General features: G+C 41.5%; 1 protein-coding gene across 1 annotated transcript in view; it reads right to left on the bottom strand.

The window, feature by feature from the left end:
- stac (SH3 and cysteine rich domain) overlaps positions 1-13,341 on the bottom strand; it is a 37,247-nt gene extending 23,906 nt beyond the window's left edge. Inside the window, exons 1-4 of the mRNA XM_084044463.1 lie at positions 13,002-13,341; positions 11,649-11,681; positions 9,045-9,194; positions 8,408-8,582 (exon numbers count right to left, since the gene is read on the bottom strand). Of these exons, the coding sequence (XP_083900589.1) occupies positions 8,408-8,582; positions 9,045-9,194; positions 11,649-11,681; positions 13,002-13,118 (475 nt within the window). The 5' untranslated portion in view covers positions 13,119-13,341. The remainder of the gene's footprint in view (positions 1-8,407; positions 8,583-9,044; positions 9,195-11,648; positions 11,682-13,001) is intronic.
- Between the last annotated feature and the right edge of the window lie 5,091 nt (positions 13,342-18,432).

The raw sequence follows: 18,432 nt of genomic DNA, 5'->3' as shown, positions 1-18,432 counted from the left end.
TCACATGACTATAGAGATACTGTGTACCGATTTGCATGACGTTTGGTTAAAAGCTGTAGGTGTAATGAGAAAAAATGGGTTTTGCACAAATCGGCCTCGTGGTGGCGCTATAACAGGCCCATGTGAAAAATGTGGGGCAGAGGTTCTGAATTGGCATCCAGGGAGTGGGTGTGCACAGTTTCGCAGCGACCGGGCCAACGGTGCCGGAGATTAGCTGTTAACACACAGACAGGACACACACACACACACACGGACGGACGGACGGACGGAGGGTAAAACATACTCTCTCGCCATGCCTTTCGGCCTGGCGGAGACAATTAGTGTCAAGATGAGGTTAAGCAGGAGGGGAGAGGTGATACTGTGTTGTAAATATGAAATAAAACATGACACCAGATCCATGAACAAGACAGCAAACATGAGATGCAGTGCACTCTCAGGCGCAAATCTCCTCATGGGTATTTTGATAGCCAGAGGGGAAATAAATCTGTGCATGCTGAGCACACGTGCTGTAACGTGAACTTCTTTCCAATGGCATGCTGAAATGTCAGGAACCTGAGACGTGTACTGCACTACTGCTTAACTGAGCCTGAGCCTGGCACAGGACAAGAGTGTTAATGATATTGTGAGAGAAACCAGAGACGCGATGTAGATCTGTAAACCACAGTGGTGGGTCAAAGATCACAACAACAGCAACAGCGGCAACACCAACAATGTAAACCACAGACAACAGTAAGCCACAGACTACTGTTGATCCGGTTGTGGTATAGAATTTTAGGCCAAGCTAAGTCAGGTAAACAGGAATCATTGTTCAGTAGACTATATCAATCACATGAACCCTATCGCCCTATTCTCTGCGAACATTCAGTGTTATTCAAGATTTGGTGTTGACAGAACGACATAGCCCTGGAGGACCCCCGTCAACTAAGAATATAGGATTTAAGTGGTTAACAGGCAGATATCTGTCAGATATTCAATTCTCAAGATGCTTGTAGTCGCAACCATTTTGTATGACCCAAGCTTTCAGACTCCCTTGCTATATGATGTCCTTTCCCAGCTCTCAGGCTGGGCCACTGGACATTGGCAAGGGGGCAAAAGACACCCCATGTCAATCTATTGTTGATTGTGGTTGTCTGAGCTGACTCATTCCAATTTACAATAACATGACAGCATAATGAGAAGAGTTAAATGGCCTCAACTACAATTGGGAAGAAAACAACGTGGCTGAGCAGGAAGACACAAGCATCTCACAATGCCCCCTCCACCCCCAATAATGACTGGGTCAGATGGGCCATGTGTCTGCTCTAATGACAGAGTGGGCTGTGGGCGTTTGTGCATGTGCGTGCGTGCATGCACATGCATTTGTGCAAGTGTGTATGGATGTGTGTTTAATTGCTTGACCTCGACCCTGACCATTACAGTACACTATAAAATCTTGAGGGTTAATTTAACTCTGAGTTTATAAATGGACCCTTTCGGGTCCCTTTGGTTCCATTTTTAAACTTGCAGAGTTAAATTAACACTCAGGATTCTACTGTTTATAATTTAGATTATAAGGGTATGGTCACAATAGCAGCCTTTAAAAAAATAGACACCATCGTTTTACTGTACATTAAACCCTATGGGAAATGACAAAAACGGTGCTGGTCAGAACCTTTTCTGAAATGTAATTATGATGTGGATTTCTGAACTTGTACCCTGGCACAACCCAACTAGAACCTTGAGGTTGGCTAATCAGCTGCTTCTGGTTATGCCAAAAACAGCCAAAAAAACAGAGGTGACCAAGCCTTTGAGGCAGCTGCCCCTAGGCTCTGGAATAGCTTGCCCCTTCATATTCGTGGTGCCCAGTCACTGAAGGCTTTTAAAGCCATATTTTTTATGGCTTTCAACTCTAATTGTATTTGTGTATTTGTGGTTTATTTATTTTTCTCTCATTTTCTGTAAAGCACTTTGGTTTTTAATGTGCTCTATAAATAAAGTTTGAGTTGAGTTGAGTCCAATCACTGAACACAACTGCAGAGCTCCTTGTCTTTCAAAAGACTAAGCACAGAGTACATCCCATCACAATTACCTCAACTATGCAGATGACAATTTCCCAAGTCTCGGACACAGCAGAGAAAGGAAGAGAACTACTACTAGCAGTAGAAACGGAGTGCGGGAAGATTGGCCTCAAGCTCAATGCCAAGAAAACAAAAGTAATGGCATTTAACACAACAACATTGCCATTGCCAAAGGGATGGTACTCGAGGTAGTCAAGGACTAATATTTTGGTGCCTGGATTGCTTCATCAGAAGGTCCGTAGGGCACTTGCCTGGAATGCCTGGCATGGGATGAGGAACGTGTGGAAATCTGACATGGTAGATGACCACAATAGGTGGCTGTTTGTGGCTACAGTGGAGTCAGTGCTGCTATAAGGGGGCGAGATATGTACACTCACAGCACAGCACGAACAGGCCCTGGATGGAGTCTACTCAAGATTGATGCTAATGGCACTTGATGTCACATAGGCGGACCACATCAGAAACGTGGACCTCTACGGAGGCCTCCCGCAGGTCACGGACAAGGTCAGAGAGAGGATGAGGCTAACAGGGCACTGTGCCAGGCACGCGGAATTGGCAGCGAGTAAACTGACACTGTGGGAACCAAACCCAAGGTGCAGCAAGGAAGGGAAAGAGGCGCACTACCTACGTAGACACACTGCGGAGCGACTGCAGAGCTAGCAACACTGCAGACCCTGATGCTAGACAGGAGTGTGTGGAGGGCAACAATTCAGGAGTATGAGTTGGTGTCGGCTAGTCCGCACCCTCGCATTGCTCGATGGTCTATTCATATGTCGCAATTAATAAGAAGGTTGTAATCCAGCAGCGTGAGCTCCAGGTGACTCAAATCAGCAGCCATGCCTGGCAGCAGAGCTGAAAGGCGGGAGAGGAGAAACACAGAGACCTCGGAGCTCATCTCTGGCAGCTTGTCTATAAAATATCAATACATTTTAGGTGTATTGATCTTGATTAGAAATATTCCATCTTGATTAAGTTCCCATCTACACATAGTTTAAAACTTTGTTTTCAATATTCTGTATGTTCCATGGAGTTATATTGAAGTCTGTTTCAGTCGATCACTGGCCGTGTCTCCCTTATTCTCGTTCTTTCGTCTTTTCCTTTTTCCTTTTCAGCAGAAAATGTTAAATGTGTGAACATACCCTAACTGAGGAGAAGTGAATGGCAGCACTCAATTGCTCCCTCTGGCAAGCGCTCTTTTAGCTCTGCTTCAATTAATGCCCATCTTTCCTTCACATCATGGTAATAAGACTGGACAGCAGCCAGATAAGTCACTCCATCTCCCTCTCCTTTTGTCACCCTTTCTTTTCTCCTCTTTTGCTTTCATACTGTCTCAATTTCTCCCTCATTTGACATTCTGTCATCCTGTCCCCACACAATGCACCTCACTCTTCCTCATTTCCTGTGTAAATGACCTTTGTCAATGGCGAAGGCAGTACTCATCCTCTTCCTCCCTGTTCCACATCTCCCTTTCAAAACATTGGCCTAAGCAGCTCTCTTTGGTTTGTTATCAAATGTTTATGTTTTACTTTCCGTACCAAAAGAAAATGAAAAGAAAAATACAAAAGTAACAGCAAATAGATAAATTACACTACAGACGGGCAGGTTTTCCACAAATCAGCAGGATCTCATATCAGTCTAACTTGATTATGAATAGGTTTGGGGTCAATCAAACTGGCCATATTTATCTCTGGGGATTATCTTTGTCTTTGGGGGAGGAGACCTTATGCTTTATTTAGATAGGAGAGAGTAGATATAGGCAGGAAACACAGGGCAGACATGCTGGGAGACATGACGAGGGTTGGATTTGAACTGGGGCCGTTGCGACTCACAAGGAGGAGGATATCGTTGCTGTCGGGTGGAAACCTTGTACGCTCAAAAGTGTTACTTTTCAGGAGATGGAAAAATAACTTGTGTTCTAATGGATCCAATGTAGTTATTATTTAGTCACACACTCTTGTTAATACTCGTCTATTTTTACTACTACTGTGTGACACTGTAGTGTGACAAAGTAGCGTATTCATTTACAAAAAACAGCGACAATAGGGTCAGTGGCAGTGCACTAACTTGCTGAACAACAAGGCACTCCCTATCTCTGTGATTTTAATGGAACAGAGTAAGGCATGTTAATTCAACTAGATTGAACACATATGCACACAAGTGGGGAAAAAAACACTCCTTTAAGCTTCCCTATTTATTTATTTTTATTTATTTTTAAATCCTTGACTTCAGATTGACAGTTGCTCTCTGTAATAATGGCATATATATTGTTGCATATTTCATCAACGCAATGTTAGAGAAATATTGTTATGGTTAGAATTATAATCTTATGAGTTCTTTCTGTAGAATTGTGTAGCAATGTTTCAACATTATTAATCCATGGGCATCAGTAAGAGGTTATTTTAAGATTAATTAATCATATTTTCAGTTCTGCTCTTAAATTATATTTCACCTCCCATCAACCAAAGATACAGTTCCAATTCATTCTCCAGCACATTCATTAGACATTCATTTAATAGGCCAATTACAATGTGGGGCTGCAATCAATAACACTGCATCACTCAAGTACTTTTATGTAATAGCGAAACATACTGTATACAAATGCCACTGTCTACAATTAATTAAAAAGTACTCTTGTTTTTATGAAGCAAGGGCACACAATGCATGCCGAAGGCAGGTTTTCCAATTAAAGAGCTGTTTTTCATTACATGTATCTTATTCAAACACATTGTTGGACATAACAATAAGAATAACCTTGAAAGGGGTACAGACTCAGAGAATGCACTCACTAAAGACATAATCAAAAAATAAATCATAGCTGGCATGTTTCTGAAAAACCTTTAGTGTATAGGATTTATTTTCGCCTAGAGCTCACCAAGAATTCTCAAGAGTAAAGGTTCAGGGAACAAATTATTATATTCTTCATCCTGAGAGGTCATAATCAGCATGATTGACTGGTAATCTGTTCATTTAGTCAACGTTTTAGAAAGTCTGGTTGCTTAGACAACGGAAGGTGCAACCTTAACAATTCAGAAATGCATCAGCTTTGCAGCTTCTAGGGGAAAAAAATAACGTTGCTAAACAGCTTTTATGACATTGGTAATTGTACTGAAGAAATGACCATCAGAGGGCCCAATGAGAAATACCCCACTATGCTGAAAAATACCCCCAAAAGGATGATTGTTGGGATTTAACAAAAGTCAACATAATCTCATCTCTTCAGATCATTGTAATGATCTATTTATTGCCGATGATGATAGCATACAAATAAACCCTAAAGCTGCAATTTTACTTTTATTTACAATGCAGAAACAGGAAAGCTCACATTTACTGATTTACTATGGCATTTCGTCAATGTCTAACATTCTTCTGCTACAATATATTTTTGTTACATACCATAGAAAAACTTTTAGCTTACAACGTTCCAGACAATTTGCATTTTACTTTTCTGATAAGGCACAAGGACATGTTCCCTTACAAATAGTCAGTTCAGCTGAATGCACTGGGAAAATTAATATTAGATGTATCCAGGGGCTGAATTACAGTTTGTTAAAGGAATGAGTGCATACCTGCAGGTAAATGTGTTCAGCGCTCTGTATAATTGTTACAAATTAAGTTAGCTTAGCCTTCATCTCTGATGAATGAGTGAGAAAGCACAATAATCTAATTGAGCTTTTTCATTATGGATGACACATTAATTTTGTGGAGACTTCAATGTAGTAAATCATCCAACTGTAGGTGCAAGGTGGGTGTTAAGTATTCATAATCTGCCCTTTGTAATATTAGTATATTGCTACTTTTCTAATATAAGCCTTGTTTGATTGATGGAATACTTTATTAACAGTTTGCAAATAGTACAGAGGTACGATTTTACAATGACTGTTAAAAGGATAACACAAAAAGCCCTAGGGGCTTGTTTCTATCGGGAAACTCATGAACATTCTCGGAGCCTGTGGTGTTCCCAAGAAGATGGTACAGGTGATAGCAGCAAGCTATAGTCGGACTTGAGCCAAAGTTCTGACCCATGATGGTGAGAAGAGTTCAAGATACTCAAGATACCCTACAGGGTGATACCCTGGCCCTTCTTGTTCATTGTGGTGATGGGCCATGCCCTGAGACTCACAATCGGTGGCAGGGAGGAGACAATGGGTTTAACTCTCTTCCGAAGGAAGAGTCAACGAAAACGTCCCATCACAATTACAGACAACGACCTATGCAGATGCCATTGCCCTAGTCTCGGACACAGCAGAGAAAGGAAGCTTACTACTACTGGCAGTGTAAATGGAGTGCAGTAAGATCGGCCTCAAGCTCAATGCCAAGAAAACAAAAGTAATTGCATTCAACAGGGAGGACAGAACCATTGCTACTACCAGCAGGACGGTGCTAGAGGTAGTGGAGGACTTATAATATCTCGGTGCCTGGACCGCTTCGTCAGAACAGGATCTGAAGGTCTGGAGGGCACTTGCCTAAAATGCCTTGTATGGGATGAGGAACGTGTGGAAATCTGAGATGTTTGTGGCTACATTAGAATCAGTACTGCTGTACGGGGCCGAGACATGAACACTCACAGTACAGCAGGACAAAGCCCTGGTTGGCGTCTACACAAGAATGCTACAAATGGCACTTGATGGCACATGGGGGGGACCACATCAGAAATGTGGACCTGTTCAGGGGCCTCCTGTGGGTCACCGACAAGGTCAGGGAGAGAAGGATGAGGCTGGCTGGGCACTGTATCAGGCACCCTTAACTGATGGCGAGCCCACTGACACAGAGGGAGCCAACTCAAGGCATGGCTAGGAGGGGAAGGCGGTGCACCACCTACTCTGAACACACTGCGGCATGACAGCAGAGCCGGCAACACCGCAGAGTCCCAGACCCCGATGCTGCTTAGGAGGGAGTGGAGGGCGCAGATCCAGTCCCGAGTCTGTGTTGGATAGTCTGTACCCTCGCATCGCATATACTGTATATACTGTATATGTGTCAAATACTGACATCAGTTGTGCTACATACTATATGATATATAATACAGTTGCTGAGTCCAAGGCTTGTGATGTGCACTGCAATGTTAATTTGTATAAATATGACATCATGCTACGGACAACCGTGGATAACCGCACTCCAAATGTACTGTACACATTTACAGATAAACTGAAATGGTCATTTAAGCCAAAGCTCTCTCTGAGAACTTTTCAATGCCTGATTCTTTTGTCAGCCACCTGACAAGCTGTCTGGGGCCTGCTGCGGAATTGGTATGGGCCACTCTGGTCACCACTATCCAGTAAGGGCTCCCCTTATAGAAGATCCCACAGGTACAGCTATGCTCAGGTCTGGGGCTGTAGTAACCAACGATGAGGGGAAAACTAGAGCTTATATTCATAAGAGGACAGGTAAATCCTGTCTGTGTCTCCACTGACTATCAGATACACAATCAGAAGAGAAGCATAGAGTCAGAATAACCTAAAAATTTGGAACAGTTTTGCTTCCTCTGATTGCCGCCAGGTGCTCAGTCAATCCTGCGTATTAAAAACCACCAGAAAAATGGAAGTAGCAGTGCTACAAAAAAGAATACTTCAGCTTAGATGCATTTTTTTTCTTCTGCTACATCAGGCTGCTAACGCATTTTGCTCTGATGAAAGCCAGAGTCCCTATCAGAGCATAGGTCAGAATGACCTGTTTCAATGTGGGAGTCAGTTGGACACTTGAAGCCTCCCCAGTCCGCCAACTGGGACCAGTCTGTCTATTTGACGATTCCTCATTCTACATGGTTGACTAGTTTTTGCATCGGACTGAGCGCCTCTCGTCTCCTGTCAAATCAAGACACTCTTTAAAGCCCAATGGCCACTTGATACTGATCATATTAAGTGCAGAAGATAATAAATCATATACTGTACAAAAAAAACTGTGAAATGAAAGAAGAAAAAAAACGTTAAGAAGGGGGTAGAGTTCCCCAGCTCCTCCTGGCCTGTCTTTGAGCAAGACACTGAACCCATAACTGCTCTTGATGGGCAGTTTGGTGCCTTGCATGTTTGCCTCCTCTATCAATGTGTGAATGTGAATGTGAATGGGTGAATGCACAATGTAATTGTGCATTTCTAGGAATGCAGACCATTCTCTAAGGTCCTGTTATACTACAGTAATACCATGTTCGTTAGTAAGTATGTAAACTCAGATTGATTAAGGTTGATTAACACTACAGTATGTTTCAACACCAGTGTCACCGAGGCAGTTTCCTGTACATTTATAGAACTGTTTTGTCGATTAAAGCGATTCTGACTGTGCTCACATTGCAGCTATCACATGCTGTGTTCCCAGACGACAGAAAAAGGAGAGAATCAGGGGTCATCATAACATACCTACGATCATGTGGTTGCAGACGTCACAGAAGGTGGGCTTCTTGAAGATATGCTCCATGAAACAGTGGCCTGCTGAGTCGAGTTCAAACGCGTTGCGTGCTGGGGAGCGTGATGAGGAAGGCGGGGCAGAGGGTATAGCTGGAGGCACCGGAGGGATGGAGTGGGGGGGCGCCATCTAGGGTTGTCACAATGATGAAATATTAGACAATTAATTGTCGCACAAATAATTGTGATTAACGATTTAACTGTGTTTTTGGCATTGAACATTGGAACATATCCTATATTAAAATTGCCTATCAAATCAAAATTACATTTATGTTTGCCAAAGGGCAGATATGACAAATAACTTAAATATACACAGAAATTACTTACAATGACCAGTACCAATAATCAAAATAATGTACTATGTCCAAAACAGGCCATACATTTTATCATTTGATAAATACATTTTTTACGAAATAAAAGAGTCCAAAAAAAGTTCAAAACGCAACGTGCCGCATTGTGAAGCCTGTAGATCGGCTACCTTTGCTATTTTTCAACAGATGAATTAATCTGACGCTTATGCAAAATACTTGCGATTATCTCAAATAATTGCGATCAGGCGATTATGTAGTAATTGTGACAGGCCTAGTGCCATCCCGACCGTGCTGAGATGCCCCGTGCTGCTACTGCTGCCATCGCAGAGCAGCTCTGTCTTGTTGTCGTTGCTACTTCGGAAGAAGTTGTCGGCACTCTTGCTGCGGACGGTCTTGGTCTTGAAGGACAGGGATCGCTTGAGCCGCTGCAACTTAAAGAGAGGGAGATGAGAGAGGGAGGAGAAGGAGAGAGGAGGCAAAAAGAAAGGAAAAAAGGACATAATGCCAGCGTGCAGAAAGGACAGAAAGTGAGATTGAGAGACAAAAAAAGGAGAAAGTGGATTGTGAGTGCATTAGTTCCATTAATAACCTTGTAGAATAACTACCGTACCTTCAGATTAAATGGCATTGGCAGGACGTCGGATGTGTAGCAAAAGCTTCTTTATATAGAAAATCAGTGGATGTACATTTTATACTTTGCACTATTGTGCGAATATAAAAAACTCTCTACTTCCAGCTTTCAGTCGCAAAGCATTCTGGTACATGCAGTTTCTTAATCATTTGTTTGCCAACAACAGAAAATGTGTATTGATTCGATATGAATCAAATGTATTACCAACTAAATCTATTCATTTTAACTCTCTTTTCATCTGTAAATTATATAACTTTGATTAATTACCATGAATCATTAACCATGTTACATTATTAACCTATGTTACAACAAACCTATTGGAATTTCACAGACTCATCAGTAAAATGTCCTTAGGTAATGCCAATTTCCTCATTCAGTCCTTTTTTTCCAGACAGTTCTTCTTAACCCCTTACACGTTATACTTAGTTGACCGGATTGCGGTTTCCCAACTTAAGCTCTCTATACGAGGCCCCCTCCTGTAATGTGTTTTCCCTCTTCACTAAATATCTTAGATCTGCTATTTTCGCCAAACATTACTCCAAAAATAGGGATGCTAGTGTTCAAGTGGTTAAATTGCACTAGGATAGCCATCAAAAAGACCATTGCTAGGGGCAACCTCTCATTGTTCAGTGGAAAGCTTTAGAGTTCCCCCACCTTGAGAGGTAATGCAATTTCCAAGGTTAGGGTGATGCATCATTTCAACACTATTTATAAACACACTGTGTTACCGTCTCTGACCACAGCCTCTATTCATCTCATTAGGGTCCTCTTTAACACAAATGCTATTTATAAAGCTGCACGACTGGTGACAGCATCTCCTCATTTACCCTCCATATGAGGACCTCCCCTTCAACAATGTAATCCACTTTTTCCCCCCATACTTCCAAGTATAGTAACACATTCCAGACTACATATAATGTCATTTTATAGGGCTGGTTTCTGTCCAGTCCGGTGTCTGACGATGCAATATTAAAGAACATATCTATATTTTAGGGATGAGTGGAGAAAGGGTGACTAATCATCCATTATGTCTCATAACATAGAAGTGGCAGAGGCTCAGGAGGAACTGCAGCCATCTTGGAATCGGAAGGTCCCTGGTTCAATCCCTGGCTCAATCCATGGCTCCTCCTGCCGGCGTGTCGAAGTGTCCTTGAGCAAGACACTTAACCCCTAACTGCTCCCGATGAGCAGGTTGGTGCCTAGCATGGTTTCCTACGCCGTCGGTGTGTGCATACGTACAGTACTAGAGCATTAGCTATGAATGCACACAGAAAATCTGTGCTCAGTGGCACAGTGGCACACACACACACACACACACACACACACACACACACACACACACACACACACACACACTTATTATGGCAGTACATTTGAAAGTATGTGTTTGGGATGACGATGACCAATTGATCTTGCTGGTAAATCTAGAAACAATCAATTAGGACCCGTTCTCTTCCGCACGCACGCACGCACGCACACACACACACACACACACACACAAACTTTCTTTGCCTCTCACCGCTCTTTCACCGTATGTGGCTTCAGGAAGGGAAGAAATTCACTCTGCTATTGGCGATTCCCATACACTTGCCAGGCCACATATCATACAACTATTATTTTAATGTTTTATGTATTGCTGTCACATTATCTATATCTAATAAAGTAAATGACTAAATGTTAGCTTTTTCCGCTGGGTAAAAACTAAGCAGTTAATATTCTATATATTAAAAATAAATGACTGTTTGGAGAGAAGTCAGACAGCGGTTTAATGCGATACAGTACATGCACTTAAGAGCTCATGCTGTTGATGGTATTGAATATCTATCACATGAGTTTTACCCAGCCACATGGAGAGACTTCTACACAGTAAAATAATCAGTGTTAATTTAACTCAGAGAGTTTACCATAAAGCATGAGATGTTTAAGGGGGGACAATAAGGGTAGGCTAATGCAAAACAGCTAGGCTTACTTTTTCCTTATATTCTTAGAATATATTAATATGAATTATATGGATAAAAAAAACGAAACGGGCAAGAGCTTCTTCAAGAAATAAATTTGTATATTAGGCAGCAATGTGAGTTATAAATGTGATATTAGCCTATATCAGCAAGTGACGTTATTTTGTAAGGGCAATAAAAGCTGTGATGTGAGACAACTTTTATCTTCATGTAGGCTACATGCAGGAATGCTGTTATGATGAATTTAAATTGGCAGTATACGCTACAGATCGCAGACGAGTAGATCACTCTCTCACCTTGCGCTTCTTCTGATCAGGCCTCACAGTATTCTTAAAGGTGGAAGAGAAACAAAATCCTCAGTGTTAAGCCAGATTTATAATTGGTTGCGCGCAATGGCCCGACGCGTTTTGAGCTTGTAGATGAGTAGAACAGTTTTGGACATGTGAGGTTTCCACCCTACAGAGACGATATAAACCTTTACTTAACCAGCAAAAAGATTGAGACTTAAGTCTCTTTTAAAACAAGACAAACAGTCATTTAATTTGCACAACTGAACTGACCATGGATAATTTAATTTATAATTATATAATATAATCAGGTAGGCTAGAGATGAATACATTTCCGTCAGCTTTTTGATGGTTGTGGTTTTAACCACTAAGCAGTAAGCACTATTTTACATGGTGTGGTGTCGTGTGGCAAAAATAGCCTATCTACAAGCTCACAGCGTGTCACGGATGCAATGCGTTGTGAGCTTGTAGATCTGCTATTTTTCCACACTGACATTTTTTGAAAATCTTTTTACATTTCTGCCTATAATGACATGCCCAAAATAGGGAGGTCAGGGTGAAAGTGGTTATAAAGGTCAGAGAGGTCTAATCTGTCTAACTGCCTTGAGGAGAGCAATAGAAAGTAACATTATGGCTGTAAACCCCTCAACAACCATGATTAATAGCACTATATTTCACTGGTAATTGTATTACTGTGTCTGTGGGCGATGAGTGAGTGACCCACATAAATGACAGAACACCATAAAATGCCTGTGGCAAACCTGGAACTGTTGATCATGTTCTCATAATTGCCAACTGTTGTTCACTTGAATATAGCCTATACTGTACCATAAACTGGAAATCTTATACAAGGAAAAAACAAATTTAAGAAGTTCTGCTTTTCCACCTCTATCAAGTTATTATGAACAAACTAATTAAGACTAGACTTGAGTAGGCTACAAGATATAGCTACTGAAAAAAAGGCTTGGACTAGCCTAGGCTATTAAGTCATTCTGAATATACAATTGACATAAGCAGCCTAAAAGAACAATTGTGGACTTACAGACACCAGGGTCTACATTACTCAGGAAGACCACCAGCCACTGCAGAAGTGCTAATTATGTTGTATTAACATACTCTACTAGTTAATACAACTAAAGTGACAAGCTATGATTTATGAGGCTTCAATGAAGCGAATCTTTGTGTAAATGTCTTCCATCAAGTCAGGCAGAAAGCCATCATAGTCATACATGTATTTTATCGAGTCTGACTTTTACTTTCGTATCTAGATATCCAAATGTCAGAATCGATCAAATGCATCTATGATAGTCTTGATCCGAGGCTAAGTTGATCAGGTGTTCTTGTAATAGATTTGAGCTCTACCTTGGTCTCCGGCTGGGTGACACTTGTCGCCGGTGACTGAGGAGGCGTCTCTCCGTCGTCCCGTTCGTCATCTTTACCGTCACTTTGGTCCTGAATCATGTTGGTCGGTGGGATCATCCTCTCGCCTGTCTGATGTTGAAGAACTGTTGCGACGAGAGACTATATTCTCCACTTGGGGCTCGAGTTTCCACTTCGACACTTTGGTCTACATAATTATGTTACATTCGTAACACGTGCGTGAATTAGCAGGACAGAGAAGTCCAAACGTGTGTCCACGAATACCAAAACGCTCGGCCCAAAACACAGTCGCCCCGGGCCAAATCCGACGGTATTCACCTGGTAGGGCTATTCCTAAACGTAACCTCAGTAAACTGTGCCTAAAACTAACCTTATTCCTTAACGTAACCTCAGTAAAACGGTGCCAAAATCTCACCTTATTCCTAAACTTAACCTCAGTCAAACTATGCCTAACCCTAAACTTATTTCTAACCTTATCCTCAGTAAAACAAATACAAGCATACAAGAACCACGGGTCCACGAAACAATGGGGGCAAGCGTGTTTTGGGGCGAGTCTTCCGGTTACCGTCCAAATTGTGTCCACGCCAGACAGTCCGAGGACGCGCTGTGTTGAGAAGAAAAGAACCGATGTGTCTGGATCTGGATGAGGGAGGCACCCACACCAAACAACTCATAGGTCTGGGACAGCGTTCAGTTCTGTCCAATTATAAGTTGAAAGTCAATCGAGGAGTACCTTTTAAATCGTGCAAAGGTCGCTTCATTGCCGTGCCAAAACAGCCCCCTCCGAGTCCATGCGTGCGCTGCGTGCGCTTCTAACGGCTAAACACTGTGGCACGCGCTGCTGCTTGGCCTGCTGTAAACTTACAGATGGGCGGAGATAATATGAGGGAAGGAAGGAGCGATGGAGAAGGAGGGAGAGATAATGTGAGGGAGGGAGGGAGGGAGAAGGAGGAAGAGATGATGTGAGGGAGGGAGGGATGGCGAAGGAGGAAGAGATAATGTGAGGGAGGGAGGGAAGGAAGGATGAAGGAGGAGGAATATTCACACAGTGCTGTTGAGTAGCCTACTCTTTGATGTGTCAGTTAGTTGCTGTTGCTGATGCTGACCTTATAACGCTATCAGCTGTAAAAGAGGCAATTTTTTGCTTAAAAGGTGGTGTGATATGTTTTAATAGGATAAAACATGTCACAAAAAAAAACTTTTAGGTTTCTTCTTTTTTTTCACTAAAACAAAACTTCATTGCTATGCACTATCATTGCTATAGAGAGTTTGTTCTGAAACGGGGGTCTCCCTGTCTCTCTGCAAATTTCATCAGGAGGGCCCATTCATTTATAGCCTAGTGTTCCAGTTTTTTCATCTTATTTCTTTGTTTCATCACTTCCAGTTCACCTGTTCACCCTGTATGAGTTCTCTCTCCTGATTGGACAAAATTGGTATCCTAACCTGAACATTTATTTTCTATTTACTAAGAGCTGGAGAGGCGGGGAGACCTCTGTTACTGAACAATTTATAGAAATTATTGCTATAAATTGGAATATACATCTATTTACACTTATTTTTGTTTGATGACATTTCTGAAATACTTCCGTGACAGTAACTTGTTGAGCCTAATTGTATACTGTGTGAGACAAGCCATTGTTCATGGCTGGAGGCATGGCTCATATGCCCAGAGCTATCTAGATAAGAGCATCTGATAAATGGCTAAATTGTAGGCTAATTGTTATGGCTCATATATGAGCCATAACAATTAGCCTACAATTTAGCCATTTAGCAGACCGTCTTATCCAGAGCGACTTACAAGTGTGAGATCAGGGTAAATGGCCTGAACCCTAGTCAACAAACGACAGGGTAGATGGTCACATACGTAGAGTGCAAACTAAGACAACAATTTAGTGCTTCAAATAAACTAGGATACAAAGTAAATACAAAGTATGACCTCTTGGAGAAAAGGTTCATGACAGAGCAAACCTAGTATCTGTTTAAATGCTGCACCATCTAAATAACACACTTAACATTTGTGGACAAGCAAAACAAATGTAAATAACAAAACATGAGTAACTAATGACTCATCATGATGAGCTATGGCTTGTCTCACACATCACACAGTGCACATTAGGCTTAATTGCTACAAATACTGGTTAAAAACACAATTGTTCCCACACAGTTTTGCTTTTGTCTCCAAACATATATAGTAAAATAATATATCTTCTTTTTTATTTCCATGGCTGAGGTTATTGCCTCCCTCTCTCTCTCTCACACACACACACACACACACACACACACACACACACACACACACACACACACACACACACACACACACACACACACACACACACACACACACACACACACACACACACACACACACACACACACACACAGTGTACCTGTGACCTTAAAATACCCCATTATAATAATGTACGATCACAAGCCTCTTTCCTCATAGCCTGGCAATAATGTTCACCATGTCATTATACTGGGGTCTTTATAATTGCCCTGTCACTCCTCAGCTCCAAGAGGTATCTATTGTACATTAGAAGAGTTGATGGAACTCTTATTGGACCAACCCCCATGACATTTGGGCTAATTAATTGGTGCCCTAAAATCCAATTCCGTCGCCTATTTGAAATCAGCTTTGCTCTGTATTTCTGGAAAGAGTACACTGATTCTAAGATTAAAAGATATTAGCACTGTTATACAGCATATTTTCAGCCATTCCTCGATCATTTTAGATACATGTTTATTTATTTACCACATTCATTAGAAAATGTATAACAAACCAACTGTTGTTACTCATGTGCCAGACCACTGGAACATTTTGTCATAGGCTATGAGGAGAGACAGGCATCTCTACTGGCAAATCACAACCTGTAAGCCTAATTTATGCTTTGTTGCATTAAGCGACATGTGTCGTGAAACAACGTATAATAAATTAGGCTTTGTAATGGAAAAGGTGTGATCCCCTGTGTGATGATACATTTCTTTGGCTCCCTCAAGGCTCCCCTGTGATGTGATGCCCTTGAAGTTATATCACAGGACGACCGCAGCCAGCAGACTGCAGACATCCCTCCGAGTCTGACTGGAATGCAAACATCAACACAGCCTGGGCCGGTAGCAGCCACACTTACAGGGTATGTTTACTTTGATAAAGTGTGACTTCTAGTGTCAATACAGATATATATATAGAATACTAGTTTCCATTTTACAATACTGGAAATGTTTTTGATTAAAATGTTGGGTTGACATTTTTACTCCAATATCCAGCCTAGAGTCTATGCAAGAACTATAATAGAAAGGGGGCTCAGTAGACCCATATTGATGATGTCAGTCTTACCCAAATATGGAGTTCCACACAGTTCCAGACTGGCCTCCAAGTCCAGGAGGTTCATCATATAACCTGGAGGGATGGTGGATCTGAGGTTATGAATTCTCACACACACACACACACACACACACACACACACACACACACACACACACACACACACACACACACACACACACACACACACACACACACACACACACACACACACACACACACACACACACACACACACACTCTCTAAACAATTATTGGTGACCAATGTGAAAAATATTCAGGAGTTGAGTTCCTTAGCAGCATGCTCAACAAATGTACCGCTGATTAGTGGTTAGCAAGATTAGCTGCGGACAACGACACACACAGTTTTGTCATTTAGACTAAAAAATGTGATGCCCACAAATATCATTAGATAGGTTTAGACAGATGCTAGATTTGATGCTTAGTTGCTTATACCTGGTATCCTAGTGTTTCTGATGCACTAGACTAGACTTTGAAATTGAAATTGTATAGACAGGGGCGAAAACATAATCTGGTGGAGATGATGAAAGGGTTTCATTATAGAATCCAGGGAGATGCTATACCTTACGTGATGTTCTTTGCTCAATATTTTAAACAAAGTAATGTTAAAGATGCCTTAAATGATAATAACAATAATAGCAGCAATAATAGTAAATTATTCAAGATAGTGTAAACAATATAACAATAAAAACGCTTTCCATTCAATTCTATACACAACTCCTTCACTGCATGTGCAATATAATGGAAAGAGTGTGTGCGTGTGCGTGCGTGTGCGTGTGCGTGTGCGTGTGCGTGTGTGTGTGTGTGTGTGTGTGTGTGTGTGTGTGTGTGTGTGTCCATAGAAAAGAAGACCGCACTTCCTGTGTGACCATTCAACCAGAGACAACGAGAGAGTGATGGAGAGAGAGAGAGAAAGAGAGAGAGAGCTTTTACATTCTCAGTTGCTGGTCCTGACGGGACCAGCAACTGACTGCTGGGGGTGGATGAAGGGCTGAAAAGGAAGAGGGGTGGAAGAAATAGATGGCCTGGGGAGATGAGGGTGGATTGTGGCAATGAACTGAAGTTGTATAAGTTTATACCTTACAGCTTTTGTTTCTTCTCCATTCATTCAACACCCTGACCATCGCCCCTGGCCCCTCACCTCTTCAGACTCTATACCTCACCCTCTAGCACAGTTTGAAAATCACCTCTTCAGACTCTACCTCACCTAGCACTACTAACTGAGAAATCACTTCTGTTGCCTATTTTTGATTAGATGCTAGTTATGCTATGCAAATATTGGTTGGTTGGTTGATTACTTGTTCACATATGATATGCTATTTTGTTATAGTTACATATACTGTTTGCTATACTACGAATGCTAAGAATGTTAGTTAAGTTGCATGTTGTTTAGACAAATGCTGGGTTTGATTTTTACCAGCTATCCTATAGTTACTTTGTAGCAATTCATAGTTTTTTTTAAAACACTACTTGACGATTTACCCTGTTGTTTGTTGACCACCTGGTTACTCAGATCTTGCACTTTGGATAAGAGCGTCTGCAGGTCTGCTAGATGGCCAAATTGTAAATTGTTTCATTCTTTCTCACTTTCTTTCTTCCTAATTCTGGGAATGTAGCCTATAACTTTGCTTACAGTTTTCATAATCCCAAAAGCCTGTTTTCTGTTAATGTCTCTGTTATACATTCATTTCAGTTTTATTTTGATTGCTTCAGTTTAATCGATGTTTCATGACACTTGCATTTGATGTGATTGGATAAAGAAAAATCTGTCCCTTGCATTCATGATCCTTTGGAGAGGCTGGAGAATCACTCTCCATATGCTCTAACCTTGAGGTATTTATGCTGCTAAGTGAAAGTAATCCAGGGGGCTTTAATTGTTTACCTATTGCCAGATGAAGGATTGAGCACCGCCTTGAGTTGTTTATGGGACTGACTCATATACACCGGGTTCCATTTAGCAATACATTTACCTTTGTAAGGCATGTGATCACATATTTCATGAGCAATGTCAAAATGTCATAAGATTTCAGCCACCTTCTTGAAAAAAAAGAAGTTCTGAAGCATTAA

This window comes from Gymnoscopelus microlampas (genome assembly GCF_963454915.1).
Source record: "Gymnoscopelus microlampas genome assembly, chromosome: 20".
NCBI lineage: Eukaryota > Metazoa > Chordata > Actinopteri > Myctophiformes > Myctophidae > Gymnoscopelus > Gymnoscopelus microlampas.
This window is presented reverse-complemented; position numbering and strand designations above follow the sequence as displayed.